At 41.9% G+C, this 18,702-nt stretch overlaps 1 protein-coding gene across 1 annotated transcript; it reads left to right on the top strand.

The window, feature by feature from the left end:
- Window positions 1–1,024: 1,024 nt before the first annotated feature.
- Window positions 1,025–18,465, top strand: cxxc1a (CXXC finger protein 1a). Its single transcript, XM_005931121.3, has 14 exons — window positions 1,025–1,270; window positions 5,049–5,248; window positions 5,335–5,435; window positions 7,228–7,370; window positions 7,678–7,833; window positions 13,757–13,933; window positions 14,014–14,115; window positions 14,186–14,403; window positions 15,347–15,554; window positions 15,642–15,752; window positions 16,236–16,285; window positions 16,367–16,463; window positions 17,003–17,155; window positions 17,247–18,465. The coding sequence occupies exons 1-14, from the start codon at window positions 1,040–1,042 to the stop codon at window positions 17,391–17,393; spliced, it is 2,094 nt and encodes a 697-aa protein (XP_005931183.1). The 5' UTR covers window positions 1,025–1,039; the 3' UTR covers window positions 17,394–18,465.
- The last annotated feature ends 237 nt before the right edge of the window (window positions 18,466–18,702 follow it).

The following is an 18,702-nucleotide window of genomic DNA, read 5'->3' as shown; positions in this document are numbered from 1 at the left end:
AGATGACCTGGGGAAAATGTTCAGAATAATATAAAATTATATATGTTTGATTGTAATGTCTGGTGTAATGAAATGACTTTCTTAAAAAAAAAATTTCCAATGATTATTATTAATCAGATATTAAAGTGTTTCATATAATTTAAAACATGTTTACAATTAGAAATAAATTATTTCTTTTTCTGGGAACTTTTTATTGATATTATAAAATATAAAAATGCTTAAAAATAAAGAATATAAAACATCCAGAAGCTCTGCTGAACACCCATGAATGACTGAAGTGATGCTGTGGCAGCACTGCTGTGTTTACCAAAAGCAATACGAAGCAGATGTTTTGATAATTAAAATAAAAACAAGCAGAAACTTTTAGAAAAAAGTGAAGCTTATTAACTGGAATCCATTAGAAATCGCTTCATGAGGTCGGCATTTGTGAAATCTGCAGCTGCTGCAGGACTCAGGAGTAATTCCAGATGTTTCAGCAGATGTTGAGCTGCCGGCGGAGGCTTGAATGTGCTTCACTGCTGCCACCTGCTGGACGCAGGGAGAACTGCACTTCATGATGAAACAGTCCAATGGTGTGAAAGGAAAGCTGCAAAGAGCCGAGTCTCGAGTTTATGATGATCGTTTCTATTAAACAACATCAGAAGATTTCAGACCAAAACAGTCACAAGCTGCTCACAAGTGAGCCCTAAACTTAATAATTAATAATTAATACGTGTCGCAGTAGCAGCTGGGACAGGTGTTAATCATTTAAAGACAACAAACACATGTGCATGCTCATTCACATGATTTATACAGCCTGTTTTCCTCCTGTAGACCTGAGGAAGGATTGCTCCTGAGAAACCTGTTCACTGTGTTATCGCTGTGTTCACAGACTGGAGTCCAAACATCAGAGATCAGTTTTATTCTCGTGTAAAGTGTCATGTGACCCTTCAGACCTGAGTCACTGCAGCTCCCTGCACTTTGGTACCTCTCAGTCTTCACGGTCTTGTCTGCAGGCTTAAACCTAAAATTACCTCCAAAAACCCAAACGCGTGTTCTAATGTCACAGCCTCCCCTCCAGCAGGTGGCGACACACACACGCCGTTTGTGCTCCTCGGTCAAAACTACAGAAGAGGAAAACAATAATGATGCGGACACAAAGAGATTTTTGCAGATTTTTGGTGATCTTGTAAAACGAGCGAGAGGCTGCAGCTTCAACCGGAGAAGCGACTCTTCTTCTCCTCCTTCTCCTTCTTCTTCTGTGAATTCACAGCAGCTGCAGCAGCTCATGGTGAGTCCGGGTTTGTTTGTCACGTTGTACTGATGGAGGAGAAGAGAGGAGCAGCTCCCCTTTTCTCCATCCTGCAGCCTAAACGCGGCTAAAATCTGCAGAAAAGTAAACGGAGTCTGGTCGGAGCGGAGCAGCAGAGGCGTGAGGAGAGCTCTGCTCCTGCAGGAGGTTAAAGCTGGTGATCAGGGAGGACTGGAGATGCTGTCACGTGGTTCGTGCAGGCTGCATGTGGAGAAATCAGCTGTTAAATCACTGCACGGTGGCGGGTTTCAGGTGTCACCAGGCGGGTTTTTTAAAGGACACTTTAGTGGTTTTAATGCAGGCTCGTCTGTTTCACATGCTTCTGTTTTCCTTTACCTTGCAGTTACTTCCCACAATCAATTCATGATGCAAATAAAGAGGTAAAATGAGTAACACACCACACTTTCAGTCTGATGTCGTTGTGTGCAGTCTTTGCTTCTGCACACCTTTGGTGGCTCGGACAGGGAAATATTAGTTATTAATGTTAAACAGACAGTGATGTCTTAATTGATGTGAATGAATTTGTGTGGACACTGTAGACCAATGTAATACAGACTTAGTGCGATAACAGACTGCGCCTTGTTTTTGTGGATATTGTTGAGTTATAAACAGATCGAATGAGCCTCCGGGTCCTGGTTTTGTGTCTGGACTTTGGTCTCTGGGGTTTAATCCAGGTGTTAGAGTATAGATCAAATGTATTAAATAAAACTGTTCTTAGACCTGAAACTGGTCTGATGAGATCTAGATTTTTTTATATTTTCCAAATAAAAGCCGCTCCACAGTCTCAGTAGTAATCTAGTCCAGGATCCGCAGGTCTCAGAGGAGTATTTTTTAGGTCCTGAACCGGGTCTGGAGTTTCCTGTCACGTTTCTTCTGAATCCAGGTTCCTCAGGGGGAGTGGGTTTCTAGCTGCTCAGCAGTGCCGCTGTTCTGAGAAATCGTCCTACACATATTATAATTTGACAGCGACTTATGACTAATCCAAACCATAACCATAATAAATGTTCACAATGGGTTAAAAATTATGTAAATTTGAGAGTTGTGTTACTCGAATGCGCAGAAACAACGGGTAGGGTGATTTGTGAGGTAGGATAGATTCCCAGTCCCCCCGAAAACGATGTACTGGGAGTGAGCCTTGAACCCCGGTTAGCTATCGAGCTGGTGGGTAACAGACGTCTCCGAAAACGTCGGAGCGCTTTTACAAATATGTGATGTCTTGATAAACTGAGCAGATATTTGAAGTTTACACCGCTACATTCTCGCCTGAAAATATTTTAAACGTTTATTTTGTGACCCAGACAGAGTAATAAGAGTAATATTAAAACTAAGTAGCTGCCGCCATTGTTGGAAACTGGAATTGGCTGAACCGCGCTAGGAATTCTGGGATAGGTTGGGCCACGATGGATACACCCGACCCATCCTTCAAATCTGGGGAAATGAAGGATGCATTTGTCGGCCGCGTTTGGAGGAGTCTTCGAATTTGGACAGCCTTGTCACTACCCGATCCGTACCGGAAACCCGATCGGTACCCCGCATGCGCAAATCTTACGTCACTTCCTCTCTTTGCCAACATTGCGACATTCAATATGTTTGAATGATACGGTTAGCGCCCAGTTAGCTCCTAGCATTTCTCAGCAGCTCTGCCTCCTTTTCGACTGCCCGGGACATTTAAACAATGGATAATCAGTATACAAAGAAATTCATGCTTTTCTCCTCAACAGAGAGTGTCCCCCGATTGAGCAACGGCGCCGTAAAATAAGGAGAATGGCGCCTAATTACACACGTGTAGATTCATCAGCCATATGAAGTGTTTACTGACAATTGACAGTGATAGCGCACATCATCATCATCACTATTCCAACAATCCTCTCCTCACAGACAAGCATAAACACACTCGACTATCGCTAAATCAAATTTAACACACGTTTGTAATGACGCTAATTCAGTTTATAATAGGGTTTATTCGATCGGTCAGCAGGTGGCGGTATCCTCGTACACTGGGGAGTACACTGCCATTAAACGAACAGAAGAAGAAGAAAACATCTGCACATGCGCGGTACGGATCGGGTAGACTCGATTTGTACGGTCAGACTTTACACATGCGCAGTAAGGATCGGGGAGTCCTGATCGTAACTATCTTTTTATTTTTCGTTTTTGTCTACATTGTACTGAAATGCTTCATTATTGCAAACATTTTAAGATATACCTGTTATTCTTAACATCTTAACAGATACTCGGACCTTTAACTATCGTAAAACGCTACGACCGGAAGTAGAAACCTTTCGCGCATGCGGGGTACCGATCGGGTTTCCGGTACGGATCGGGTATATAAAATTATATATTATATATTATTATATATTATATATTAATTATATATAAAGCCTTCGTCGCTGTGACAGAATCGGCCTACAAATGGGGACCCTGAATTTCTTCTTCTTCAGTGTTTGACGGCAGCTGGCATCCTTGTATATGCAGTGCTGCCATCTTCTGTTTCAGTCCGTTATTACACTTAAATCCTGCTGCTTATTCCTGCGTCTTTCAGGATCTTACAAAGCTTCAAACGTCGAGTCGTCTATTAAATTAGTCGTTGACAATTTTGATAGTCGACGTAATCGTGACTGGTCGACTAATCGTGGCAGCCCTACTTAGCATTATTTTACTGAAATATCCAAGGCCTTCCCTGGATGGGAGCATTTGATGCTCTAAAACTTGTGTATACCTTTCTGCACTCATGGTTACAGATGTGCAAGTGTTCAATTCCAAAGGCACTAATGGACTCCTGTACCCTCAGAGGCTTTTGAACTGAGTGCTGATAACAGGCTGGATGGTCCCGCTCCTCCTTAGTCCGAGGGACATGGCATCCATATTTTCCAGAAATAATTTAAAATGTTGATACTGCTGACCTCAGATCAGTTTTTCCACTGTCTCAGTCCAGCTTTGGCTCAGAGATTTGTGGGTCTGAACATCACAGGCATCCAATTTTTGGCCTTGTCCACTGCACACAGAGATTTCTTCAGATTATCTGATGATATTACGGACTGCAGATGATGGAATATTTATGTTGAGCAGCATTATTCTGAAAGTGTAACTCTGAAGAGTGAAACGCGGCCCCTCTGCGAGGCTCTTTTTATACCCAAACATGTCACTGACATGTTCCCAGTTAAATCTGACTGGTTGCAAAATGTTCAAAATATTAGATGAAATAGTAAAATGTCTCAGTCCAAACAGTTTATTCACTGTTGTGAATAAAATCTGGGTTTATTTGTAAGTCATTGCATTCTGTTTTTATTTACATTTCACTTTTTAGGGTTTGTAGTGCAGACTAACAGCTGCTACAGACAACCCAGTGGTATGAGTGTTACAGGAAAAGCACTGTACTGTAATATAGTATTAAAAGGGCTAAAGGATGTGGGTACTTTGGTCAGTAAGGCTGGAAAATATGTCTTATATTAATAAAGTTTAGCCTGTTTGAAGCCAGGAAGCCAAAAAAGACTCTGGATAATCTGCTCAGGTAAGCACAACACAGAGCAGTCTGCTGGTGCCACACACAGCTCTGCAGGCTGCGATGCTCTGAGGGGGGCACCGTCAGAATAATGTGGACCAACCAGTAACGTGGGCTACTCCAGTTTGTGTTGGTGCTGCTGTTGCTGGTCTGTCGCGATGAACACAGAAGACGAATCCTCTTTTTAGTAAAACCGAGTGAGATCTCTGATGCTGAACTCTTTTCAGGTTTGTGTGTTTCTTGTTTGTTTGTCAGTCTGAAGAGGCTGCAGGAGCAGAGCGAGCCCCGGATGAGGAGGAGGGGGAGGAAGGGGAGGAGGGGGGAGGAAGAGGAGGAAAAGTGGAGGGAGGTGAAGAAGGTGACGGAGGAGGAGGACGGGGCAGATTTCCCATGGACACCATGAGCGCTCCGGTTTACTGTGTCTGCAGGAAACCAGATATCAACTGCTTCATGATGTAACACACTTTATTTATTTATCTGTAAACAATAAACAAACAAACACAGCTGTTAACCCTAACCTGTCTGTCTGTGTGTCCGTCAGAGGGTGCGACAGCTGCACGGAGTGGTTTCATGGAGACTGTATTGGAGTTTCGGAGAAGGCAGCCAAAGCCATCAGAGTGTGGTACTGCCCGCCCTGCAGAAGTCAGTGTCCCTCCTCTCTGAGCTGGAAGAAAACATAATGTGTATTAGTCCACTGATAAAAATAGACCTCTGAATCTTTGCTTTAAGACTGAATTCATTTACAGAAATCCTCTTTAAACTAGCTTAAAGGGGATTTTTTATAGTTTTTCTCATTTTATGTCATATATACACTGCTCAGAGGTTTAGCATCAAACCTCTGGGATATGGATGTGGTCACTTAAGGAGCAGAAGAGGTCGTGAATCAGTTTCAGCTGCTCTGGTGTTATTCAGAATCAGAGAGACTTTATTTATCCCCAAGGGGCAACTAAGAAACTAATGAAACTAACAACAGGTGCACTAGAGGAGCTATCGTTTGTTCCGTGGTGTCCCAAAATAAACAGTTTATGGCAATATTTTTTAATCATTTTGATGGTCACTGTAGAATTTCTTAAAGTTCTCTCTTTCTCTTATATTTTCATATAACCACACTACAGACGGACAAGCCACTGTTTTTATGCGTTGTCGTTACCAACAACGATGGCTCCGCCGTCCGCTTGTTTATTTTCCACATAGACCTTTCACAATAAAGCTGAAGAGCCTGTTGAGATTTTTCAAAATAAACTGAATCATGTGAAATAGTATGCAGTGTTTACAGATGAGACGCTAAAAAAATAAACCTTAGAACAGGCTTTCCCCGCAGCACGAGTAATAAATACTCACAAAGAAAACTTGACTCCAGGCACACGACGCCCAGCTGAAAACTCTTCACGCAAGTCGAGTTGCCCAGTTCACAGAATTTACAGAAAATGTAAAATTTTTGTGATAAATCTCGTTGTTGGGACAATAAATGTCTTATATTGGGATATGAGATTTTGGTCGTATTGCTCAGCCCTAATCTGGACCCTACAGAAGTTGCACATTTAATACGTGCCATTGCCAGAAGGTCTGCTGTGACTCCCAGCACAGTCTCAGGAGCATGGAGGAGATTCCAGGAGACTTACAGTGACTCTCAGAGAGCTGGATAGGGACTAGAAACCCATCAGCATCACCGGTATCTGCTCCTTTGTGCACGGAGGAACAGGATGGGCACTGTCAGAGCTACAAAATGACCTCCTGTAGAGCACTGGTGTCAATGTCTGAGGCTCCTGCACTCACTGCTTATCAGTGATGGTCTGTGGAGTCTTATCCATGGAGGGATGCACAGACCTCTACAGCCCATTAAATCCTTGGACCCACTGTCAGATCCTACAGTGGTGCAGGGGATCCTGGGTTCCTCTTACTGCACGACAATGCCCAACCTCATGTGGTGAGAGCATGCAGGCAGCTCCAGGAGGATGAATGAATTGATACCATTGACTGTCCCTATATTTGACTGACATAAATCCATTAGGACGCCTCTGGGACATCATGCTTCTGCCCATCTGCCAGGTTGCACTTCAGACTGTCCAGGAGATCAGTGATGTCCGGGTCCAGATCTGAGAGGACACCCCCCCCCCAATCCTTTTTTTCCTTACATATTACCCAGTTTTATCAGATATCCAGCACCATAATTTTTTCTCCCATTGACATCTATTGTGTCTCCTATGACTTTTTTGTGCAGTGTATTTGAGATGGCCAATGTTCCACAGATGAGAAAAACTGGTTTGTACAGGACAAGCTGATCAAAAGAGCCACTTTAACATGAAGGAGGTTTTTAAACTATAAATCCTGTAATGTTTCTCTAGTCTCAGAATAAAAACCTCGAGCTGTTGAAGAGCACAGTTGGTCCTCTTCAGGTGTTAAAGCTGTGATCTGTGCGTTGTGTTGTCTGCAGACAGAGACTCATCGCTGGAGATTAAATACCGTCAGAAGAAGATGAAGGAGGAGAGAGAGTCGGAGCCGGAGAGAGATGATAAAACTGATGGAGATGGAAGCTCCACCCCCCAGCAGAAGACTGACAAGAGGCGGGGCTCACAGGTACCCAAGAGATCACATGACACAGTTCAGCCAGCACTTTAACTGCTCAGGCTGGGGTTAGGCTGACTTACACCTCAGAGGGTCAAACTAACTTTTACCTGCTACTAGTTAAAGTATCTTAACCTTCAACTTCTTCCTTTCCATATCCATCAGCTGACAATTTTAGCTGCTCTTACATATGAATTTTCAAACTTTTAAGTCCTTTAAGTGCTTAGGTTGAAGCTCCAGCCACAATCCGGGTTTTCGCGGGAGACTTGGAGTGTCAATGCCGTTCATACCGCTTCGGTTTCCTTGTTCGTTTTTCCAGATCAAGCGTTCGGCGAGGATGTGTGGAGAGTGTGACGCCTGCCTGAGGACGGAGGACTGCGCTCAGTGCGACTTCTGTAAAGACATGAAGAAGTTTGGAGGCCCGAACAAAATCAGACAGAAGTGCCGCCTCCGGCAGTGTGAGGTCCGAGCCCGGGTACGTGAATAAACCTCATTGTCATAATAATGAACGCTGTTAAAATGTTACAGTGAAAATGTGCAAGTGGAGGGAAATAAAAATCCCTGAAACTGAGGCAGACAGTGATCGTCTGCTCCTGTCGTATCCCAGTTGCATCTTCTTGGACCGTGATATATCTGGAACTGTTTGTCTGTTTAAATGTGCTGTTCAGGGGGAAGACGTCATGTTTTAAAGCTCATTCGGGTAACAATAGATACATCAGGATTAAACTGCTCCATATTTGTGTACGTGTGTGTGTGCGCGCTTTGTTTTACACTTACACATGTCATGTCTTCACAGCGCTACAGCCGGTGCTCATACATGAGAAAATTTAACAGTCAAAACCACAGCAGGTCACCAGTAGACAGTTTCATTACATTTTTTTGTCTAATTGCAGAATACTAATAACATAGCTGGTTACTTTCTTATGAAGGGCCACAAGTGCCAAAATGACTTAAAGAACTCCATCATTAACCCTTTGAAGCCGGTCGGAGCGGGCACGCTCTTTTTTGCGTAACTATTTTTAAATCCCGGTAGCACTGCAACCGCATAAGGTAGCGCAAAAATTGTTTTTGCATATGAAACCGGAGGAGTTGTACTTACATCTGATGCCATCAGCTTGTCCTCGGTCACGGTTTCCTTCCACATAAAGCTTTGCAAAAATTGCATAAAAAGCGCTTGCAGGAACAAAAACATAATATTCCAGAAACACGATTTGCCGATCCGATCAGCTGTTCGTAAGACTTCCCACATTGAAACAGACGTCAGCGTGAATGATTGCATGTCCACCATTTCCTGCCCGAAACCGGAAGTGACGTCATTTTCGCGGAAAATTTAGTTTTTTACTTGTAGGCCTTAAGAGCCTATACTGGTGTTTTTATAAGTCATGTTTGACTTTATGCTTTTCTGAATAGTTTCTGGGATGCTGGAACTTGAATTGCACAGCTGGAAATAGTTTATTTTGATGCACGTGCTGTTTTCTTTGCAAATTTGCATCATAGGATTGTTTTTCGTTTTTCCTGCAGTATATAAAAATTGGTGTAGTTCAAAAATAAAACTATGAAGACACTCAAAATAAATTTCCTGTTGTAAACTATTTTTTGCAACTTTTTTGTATTTAAAGTTTTGAGGGATAAACCTCTTAAATTTCTCCAAGTAGAAATATATGTAAACAAAACAAAAGCGATTTTCAATTTTTTTTGTAGTTTATTGCACTTTTTTGCAATTAATGTAGTTACTATGGACTTAATGCATACATATTATTAAAATATGGGCTATAACAGTTGTATTGATGTATAGCAACTTGAAATGCTCCCAAAAATGGCTCCACAGCATGTAAAAATATAAAGTAAGCTCTGGCAGACTTGGTTCTATGGTAGGTCTTAAAGGGTTAACTAACTTTTTAAATGTATCATATATTAATAATTCATTCAATTTTAATTTGTTACTTTTAAATATTCTATTTATGAACCGTCTTTATCATAATTAATAGCAGGTCTAATTAATATAATTTATTATAATAATGCAACCAACCTCTTACTCAATGTGCACTACCAAAGATTACATTGTACCTTATATTGCACCTGCTCCTTTGCAATGCACCTTGCATATATAACTTGCATATATAACTTGTTTACAGGTGTATATATCTATGTATCTTTTATCTTTTATTCTAAAGCAATTTTAATGTAAAAAATCTACATACTGCTAATGGAGAGACGCCGAACTGCCTTTCATTGTTCTTGTCTTCTTCTTCTTATCTTCTTATTATCTTATCTTATCATTTAATAAATTATTAGATTTTTATTTCCAATTCAAATTAATTAAATACATATTTAATTAATTATGTATTTATCTAAGTAATTGCTGTCACAATTAATCCGTTAATTAATAATTTTTAATTGTCATTAATTATTGACATATTTAATTAATTATTTACTGATGTATTTGATTAATTCATTTTGGCACTCTTGGCCCACCATAGTAAATACATTACTGCAGCCTGACTGGGACTGATGAATCGTCATGTTGCTGAGCTTTGGCTGCACGCAGTCTTGGCAGCAGCGATCCTTCATATTTGCTTTTGTAAATGAGGGAGTCAGGCCGTAAACACTGACCAGCACAGGGTAGCAGAGGAATGACACATTTAAAAGAGGTTCAAGAGTTCAAGGTACACTGTATAAATGAAACTGTAAAGTCAGGGCAAATGCAAAACCTTGTAAATGATTTCATGGTTTCACGAACCTTTAAAAGCGTCTTTTTTTCAGGTTCAAGTTGTGGTAGGAAATTGATCCAGTTCTTTTTTTTAAGACTTGAGGGAGAAAAAGACAAAAAATGTTGGAGACTTTCAGTCAAACTACAGACACAGGTAGTTCAGCTGCAAGCTGGGTGTTTATTTAACCCAGGCGATCACAAAGTCACATTAAAACAACAAAGGAAGGGAAAAGTCGAGGTTAGCAAATAGCTGTGTCCATAAAGAAGGTCAGCTGAACAGAGCACTGCTCAGAAAAAGATAACAAAAGAAGAACTGGTCTAACCAGAAGAGCGAGGACTGAACGCAGCAAAGGAACGCCTGTTAAACACAAAGGGGAAAAACCACAGAGACAATAACTAAACTCGGTACACAGATCCCCCACCCCCCGTGCTGTCACAGCGAGTGGTTTGGTCCATTTGCTACCCCTCTGCATTTTAACCAGCTCCACCCTCTATTTCCTGTTTTGTTCAACCAGGAAGGACTGGAGCAGCACACAGGTAACTCTGACAAAAGGTAGTTAATGCTGGTTATTTAAATCAATGACAGAACAAATCAAATATGCACATCAGAGTTTTGTAGTTTCCTAAAATGTTAATCAAACAGGTGAAATGTATACTGCAGTACTTTGGTAACTGCTAGAAAAGTTCACTTTAAATGTGGAAATGATGCAGCAGAATTCATCTTTGATTTCCATGTTGCATCTAGTTAGAGGATGAATATTATAGAATTATTTCACATAAATGTTTCGTATTTCCTGGTTTTTCTGTTGTTGGGCTTCTTTGCTTTAGGGGTGATGCATCTACAATCTTATAGTCACTGTAGATCTGAGGATTCATTCTGGAGCAGGTGGGCAAATCATTTTCCCAAGTGGCCACATGAGAAACCAGAGAATTTCAAAGATATGCAAAGTTGTTGCTGTTTTTCCTGTAGTTTAATTATTTCATCTGCAGATTTTCAGGTTTTTTCTGTTCTTCGGGGAGAGAACTCTAGCCTTTTTAAGCTTGACCAGTTGATTTCTGGTATGCAAAGCACAGCAGACAGGTGACTGTTGCTGAGAGCATCTGTATCAGGATTTGTTAAGCTTCCTCAGTGAAAATGTTTGTTTACATTTAAAGGTGGATCTTAGCTTTAAGAGAGCTAACATCTTCTGAGTATGTGTCCTTATGTGTGCAAAGTTCTCCTCTTTGAGAGAAGAATAAAAACCCAGCAGTGACACTGACTTGAAGTGCTCTGCTAGCAGCGAATCAGACTGCAGGTCACTGAGTTCACTGGATGCATGATCAACACTGCAGCTGAGGACAATTCACTCGTAACTGTTTTGAAGTCTTCAGATTGCCTTGAAAACTCATCATGCAGGACTCCTAACATACATGAGTACCATCTGAAGCGATAAGCTGATGTTATGGCTTCTTTCACTGTTGGCATGTCTCTGATGAGAAACTTTTTTATGAAAGCCTTCATCGGCCTGTACATTTTACGTGTAAACAGGCCCCTGCCTTACAGTGCTGTATTTAGTCCATTCATGCATACATGTCAACAGCAAATTCAAGATCTGCCTTATGTTCTGTGTCTGAGAGCTCTGGAGTGTCCTTTCTTTTCACAAAACCCTCTTTTTTGCCCTTTGCCCAGGCTGAGCCACCTGATAGCGATGCGGTAGCTTATATCACTATGTTTAGCCTTATGCTGCTCTAAAAGTGCAACTGCCTGTCTGTGGTTCAGTGCGCCTACCCTGATGTAGTTAACTATTTTGGTTAACACATTAGCAGCATGGTTAATTTTTAGTGCTGGTTACTCAACACCTGGTGGTGTGTACTGCACTGCAGAAATGCCAATTTCAGTCACTCTGTCTCGCATCCACACCTTCCAGCTTGTTCCATTTCAGCCTATCCAAGCGTGTAGTTACCTGTGTGGGAAAAAACACTCCCTGTCAGAGTTCCGGTCGAGTGCATTGCTTCCAGCTCGTCTGTAGTCTCAAACTCTGTCCTTATCCCATGGACAAAGATGAGTGACTGGGCTGTGTCACAGTCGTCACAGCTCTCGCCCAGACCCAAGGAGGAAAAAACTCTAAATAGTCCGCTTTGTTTTTCAGATAAAGCTCCAGATGTCCTTGAGCTGTGTTGTTATGGTTCATCTGGAGAGGAGCACATTTTCAAATGCTTTGAATGCTTTTTTCCCCTCATTCTATTAGTGTTGCTTGTTCAGTTCAGCAATCACTCTTTGATGAAGTCCCCATCAGAGTGTGGCCTTGCGTTTTTTGTGATTCTGCAGGAAATCACAAAGCTTGTGTTGACTTCTCCGTCCCTGGATGTGTAAAGCTTGGTTAAAAAGACCTTGTTGCTTTTGAAGGTTTACTAGCAAAGATTTAGATGTCTATTCCCGGTCTGCATCAGTCATATTCTCGTATTTCTCTGCATGTTTAGTCTTCTAATGATGAATCAAACTGTAATCTTTTAACTCATCAATCTGCTCCCAACAAAATAAGAACCTTCAACTTTATTAAATCAATACTTGGACGTCCATGTCTCGTTAAAAACTCGACATTCTGTATGAACCTTTATTTTTTTTATGTGAGTTGAACTCTTTCAGGGAGAGTAAACTCACGTATCTCATAAACGTCCAGTGCATTTACAGCAAAGCTGCATTTGCTTGCATACACTAACATATGTAAATTCTTTTTTTTTTGCCTTCAAAATAAAAGCACCAAAGTTGTGTTATAGTTTCCCACAAAACTGTAAAAAAAAAAAAAAAAATCAGTAAGGCATTATCTAATGGAGAGTTGATCAAAGACTGTTTGGTGGTTTAAATGGCACAAACTACATGATTATTTAATTATTTAAAATTTGAATCCCATTTCCCTTTGATGGCACACGTGGCTGCTAGGAGCAGATCTCTGCACTTGGCAGTCATCTCAAAATCCCTCTGGGCATTTATTTGAACAGTTCTCTTGAAGAATTATATAAATAAATTATATATTTCACAAGTAACCTGGATTTTTTTTTTAAGCTTCTATAAAATCATTATTCAAACCTGATTTTAAAGAAGCTGCTAAAAGTTTTCCGACTTTGACCCTGAAATGCATTCTTCTCCCACCATCTTTGCTGTTACACAGTTCTCCTATAGTTTTCAGATTCTTTGAGTAAAACATTAAAGCGCTTTGATTCGTCAGCAAGATGAAAAGAGTTACACATTGACATCAGTCAGTGTATCGATTATAACTGTGAGATTAAAGTTCTGGATCTTTGTCTCTGGTTACCGTAGCGATGGGGCTTTTTAGAGTGGAGGATGGTTGTTTCCCGCTCCATACTTTTGTTCTAGCTTTAGACGTTTCTCGCATGACATCATGCATGTAATGCTTGTGAGTGGTCCAACATGTTGGACTTGATACAAGCACTCATAGCAAGGGAAAAATGTGTATTCTTAGACTGGTTGGCAAGTGATTCCTGGGCTTTGAGTAGTGAGTAAGATTAAAAAATACTTTATAAATACAGGCATATATGACAAGAAAGGCATAATGTGTCACCTTTAACAAGGGATTCAAATTGATGGTGAACTGCTAACTCGTTCTGATTGTTAAAGATGTCCGTTAGACAGATGTCCGTTATTGCTGTACTAATGATGCTGTTTACTCTGCATATGTTCTCTGAGCAGAAGATGCTTCGGGTCAAGGATGAGGAGATGAGTCGCAGCGGTGCCAGGGGGCGGAGCCTGTCGAGAAAAGGGCCGGGGCATCACACTGAAGAGGAGGAAGATGACGAGGAGGAGGGTTTCAGTGAGAGTGAGCTGGAGCTGTACGAGCAATACAAAGCTGCCGGATACAGAGACCTGGTCAGTGTGTGCAGGTGTTTCCAACCAATCAGCTGCCAGGCAGGCACTTTCTGTGTGCGTGACGCGTCTTCTTGTTGCAGGTGTGGCACAGTGAAGAGGATGATGCTCAGTCCGACTCTCTGAGGAAGAAGGCGGTGAAGGTGAAACACGTGAAGAGACACGAGAAGAAGCCGGAGAAGAAGGTGAGAGCGGTTAGATCACCTGACCACAGATGTCACTTATGATGTCACTAACACACCCGTCCTTGTGCAGAAGTCCGTGTCTGTTCCTAAAGAGGAGGCAAAGCCCCGGCGCCACAAAGTGAAGCAGCGTCACAGAGAGCGTGTGCGGCACAGTGAGCGAGCGGGAGAGGGTGGAGTAAAAGAAGTAGGCGGAGCTTTGAGGCAGTGTCTGGGTCCAGGATGCATCGAGCCGGCGAGGGCCAACTCCAAGTACTGCTCCGAGGAGTGCGGCATGAAGCTCGCCGCCAAGTGAGTCTGAGATCATCTAAATGTTCATGTGAACACGACACGGCTGACACGGCAAGCCCGCCAGAGAATTCAGCAGTTTCTAAATTCAGCAGTTCTATGCTGAAGTTAGAAAGTTTGTATCAAGTCAGCTACCATATCTAATTGGACCGTTGAGTCCATTAACCCTTTTTACACGTGAAAAAAGAAGTGCATACTATTTGTTCCAAACACAAACTGGCAGGTTATTTCTGAAATACAAAACTTTGGTCATCTTTCCAGAGGTGAAACACGTTCATTTCCGCCATTGATTGTTTTTTTTTTTCTGGTCAGTCACTTTGCCGTGCAGCAGCTCTGAGAAGGTGAGAGGACTTGCCTAATGTGAATTTGACTGGCTTCCCATTCTTCTCACACAGTTTCTAACACCATCCAGCTCAGCTGCTAAGCATAGATCTGACTATTCGAGAGCATATTATGCTCACCGCTTTGGTTTTGGTGGTGATATCGTCACAGATACAGCTGTAGTAAATGATAGGTATTGCTATTCAGAGAAAACCTCTGGATCATCCCTGATTGAAGAGAAGTTAAACCAAAAGGGAAGAAACTGCCAAGATTTTTTTCTCCAAGGTTTTCTCCAGGGTCTCATGAAGCTGTTGCAGCATCTCCTTGCTGTATAATCCGATATTCTGTGCTTCTGCAGGTAAAAAAGATTGGTGGTAAAAACCGCCAAAATTGTGCACGGCCACCCGAGATGGCACCAAAATGTGATTTGTGCCAGCACTTCTAGTGCTGTGTATTAGGTGCCGTGTACACCTTATTACCGTGTACTCTGGGGTTTCACCCAGGACCTCAAACTTATGCAGAAAGCAAACATGACATTGTCTGTTAACTTGTAATTTGGTTTCTCAGAACCAGTACATGTTTCTGAAATCTGTTGGTTCTTTGACGCCTCGTCTCTGTCTCTCAGTCGCATCTATGAGATCCTGCCTCAGAGGATCCAGCAGTGGCAGCAGAGTCCCTGCATTGCTGAGGAGATTGGACGCAGACAGCTGGAGCGGATCAGGAAAGAGCAGCAGGCGGCGAGGATGCGTCTCACGCTGATGGAGAAACGCTTCCATGAGCTAGAAGGCATCATCGCCAACGCCAAACTTCAGCAAGTCCAACAGCACGAGGAGGTCTGTGGCAACCGCAGCCACCCAGTGCACTCCGCTGTTAGTGTGATCAGCTGTTAGTTAGTCTCCTCTCTCTGTTTGTCTCTGCAGGTGACTGAGGGTGACGGTGACGACACAGACTTTCAGATCTTCTGTGTTTCCTGCAGTCACCCCGTCAATCCGAAGGTGGCTCTGCGTCATATGGAGCGATGCTACGCTAAGGTTAGCTTAAAGAAACAGGAAGTATGTCCACCTGGGGTCTGTACTGGATATGAATTACAGCTGCCTTAATGAGGTGATCAAACAGGAAATTTATAACAGCGATGTGGGAACAAAGGCCACAATAAACCAGTGAAATTCAGTGACAGCTGGAAAAATGACCTTTAGCAAATTCACCCAATGCTGCTGTTCAAATCTTCTGTTTAAAAGAGCTACTCATCTGGAGTTTAATAATAAATGAGGATAATAAGTTCTCCCTAAAAGATTATTGATGCAACCTAGCACCCCTGAGGTCCTCCACTTTTAACACCATTGGTCTAAGTCTGCACATGAAGTCAGAATATTAGCAGGCATATGGTGGTTATGGCACAGCAGCTAGTTTTACATCCCCTGGCATGACAGTCAGCTGTTCTGAGGTAAATTGTGGGTAATGTAGGCACCAAGGAAAACAGTTTAATCTGATCTTTCTGTTTCTTTGTCCGACAGTATGAGAGTCAAACATCGTTTGGTTCCATGTATCCAACACGCATAGAGGGGTAAGACCGTGCACCTGTCCGTCCCTCGTGTCTTTACCCGTTCCTCTGTTTGTGTCTCATCTCTCTCTCTGTCTCTCTCAGAGCCACCAGGTTATTCTGCGATGTCTACAACCCTCAAAGTAAGACGTACTGTAAGCGGCTGCAGGTTTTATGTCCTGAACACTCCAGAGATCCAAAGGTTTGTTTATGTCTACAGAAAACAACTTATGACTCGATCAAGGCTTTAATCCGCTGCTCTTTTCGTCCCTTTCTTAAACTCAATGAAGAACTTTTTTATTTTATTTTAGCAAAATACAAAAATTACATAACTTGTCAGCTGTGGATATTTAAAACATGTCTCTGTTCAGGTTAACTTCCTGTCTCAAGTCTTTAAAGGACATAACATCAGAAATTGGATGCTGCACAGTTTTAATGTGGCATGTGGTCCTGAGTCTGGACTCCGAGTCTGGAGAAGAGTACAAAGTCAGGACTAGCTGGTCCTGACTTTGGGCTCAGAGACTCAGAGTCAGGCACACATGTTCCTGACGCTTTATTGACTCTGGAGTCTTTGGTCCTGACTCTGGAGACAGTCAGGCAGAGTCTGGTTCTGACTCTGAGCTAGCTGATCCCGACTCTGGTCCTGACTCTGGACTAGCTGATCCCGACTCTGGTCCTGGCTCTGGACTCAAAGCCAGGCAGACATTTTCCTGATTCTTTGTTATTGACTTCCTGTTGCAGGTCCCAGCAGACGAGGTGTGCGGATGTCCTCTGGTCAAAGATGTGTTTGAGCCAACCGGCGAGTTCTGTCGGGTGTCTAAGAGGAAGTGCAACAAGCATTACTGCTGGGAGAAACTTCGCCGCGCCGAAGTCGACCTGGAGCGAGTCCGAGTGGTATCTCTATTCATACAAACTTTATTTAGTGCCTCGTCATTAACATTAAGACACACCTGGACTTTTCTAACTCTCTCTTTGTCTCTGTCAGTGGTATAAACTGGACGAGCTATTCGAGCAGGAGAGGAATCTGAGGACCGCCATGACCAACCGAGCCGGTTTATTGGCTCTGATGTTGCACCAGACCATCCAGCACGACCCAATCACCACTGACCTGCGCTCTGCCAAGGACAGGTAGACAGGTGACGTCAGGCAGACGTTTTCCTGGATGAGTTTAACGCTCGTTTGCAGTTTTATTGTGGAAATTTGTGGGAAAGTGAGTCAGAGCAATGTTTCATTCACAAGTGAACAAAAAACAAGAGAGATTTGATTCTGACTCCAGCCTCATTCAAACTCAGACCTCATCTGATTTTAGGAAGTCAAACCGTTTTTATATTTCATATTCACACTACAAATGTAGGAAACCTGAGCTCATGGATGGACACTCAACTAAACCTTCTGCTTAGGTAACGCTGCCATGAAAGCTGGATCTCAGCTTAGCTTTGGGCAGTTGTATCCTCACTGTTAGTTTTAATAAGCTGGGGATGACTGGACACACAAATATGATCACATTTGATCCTGAATGAGCCATGATGTCTACATGAGGTGCTTATGTGTCCTCCTCGTCCTGGAAAGCTGCTCTCATTCAGTTTAACCTACAAGTATTATACTACCCACATCCGACCAATCTGAAATGTGGCTGTGCTTTGGAAATGTGTCTTAAGGTTGATGATGAAACACTACATGTTCACTAAAGATGCACACATTTTATAAATCTCTAAGTCATCTTGTTACAACTCATTCCTCCTGGTTTCTTTTTACAATGTGAGCCTGTTGCAGTTCAAATAAAAATTGTGTAAATATCAGTTTAAACTTTCCCCCATAGGATCATCAAAAAAAGTAAGCATAGAAGAAAAAAAATCAAATGCTAGCCAAAAAAAAGATAGATTCTGTGACTTGATTGGCTCTTGTTTCAGTCTAAGTGAATAAACAGCCAATCGGGTAAGCATAGGAAATAAATTTTAAGCACAAAGAGCTGAAGTCAAGTGAAATTTATTAATTAAATAAATAAAAAGAAATGTCCTGATAAAGAACTCTTGGTTGTATATTGATAAAAGTCAAACTTTTCTGTGTGACTTTAATTTCCCTCTGAGAGGAAACCCTTCATTTCGATCTCGATGTCTCGTTTTTTTATATCTGTTTTTATCCAAAGTGTTATCATTATGTTGTTGTTTGTTCAAAATGTTTCAATAAAGTTTGATATCTCATTATTTGTGCTGATTTTGAGCTTTTCTGTTCTCAGAGTGAATGCCAGTGCTGCACTAATTTACTTTAAACTGCACCACAACATTAAACTGGCTACCCAACATGTTTTTTTAATAGACTAGTAAAATTTAATATATGCAACATCCATGAGAAAGATTTGAGGTAATCCAGAATTTATTGTAATTCAATTCAGCTTTATTTTATTTTATTAGTCAGAAGAAGAAAAAAACCTATACATTATT

Source organism: Haplochromis burtoni, unplaced genomic scaffold (genome assembly GCF_018398535.1).
Source record: "Haplochromis burtoni strain Fernald_Lab_line unplaced genomic scaffold, NCSU_Asbu1 Contig_138, whole genome shotgun sequence".
NCBI lineage: Eukaryota > Metazoa > Chordata > Actinopteri > Cichliformes > Cichlidae > Haplochromis > Haplochromis burtoni.
This window is presented reverse-complemented; position numbering and strand designations above follow the sequence as displayed.

Bases quoted from the DNA above. Each gene is read 5' to 3' on its own strand.
- cxxc1a (XM_005931121.3), top strand. From the start codon at position 1,040: ATGTCACAGCCTCCCCTCCAGCAGGTGGCGACACACACACGCCGTTTG. The intron at 5,436-7,227 runs GTCAGTGTCCCT...TGTTGTCTGCAG, and splicing joins GTACTGCCCGCCCTGCAGAA to ACAGAGACTCATCGCTGGAG. The intron at 7,371-7,677 runs GTACCCAAGAGA...TCGTTTTTCCAG, and splicing joins ACAAGAGGCGGGGCTCACAG to ATCAAGCGTTCGGCGAGGAT.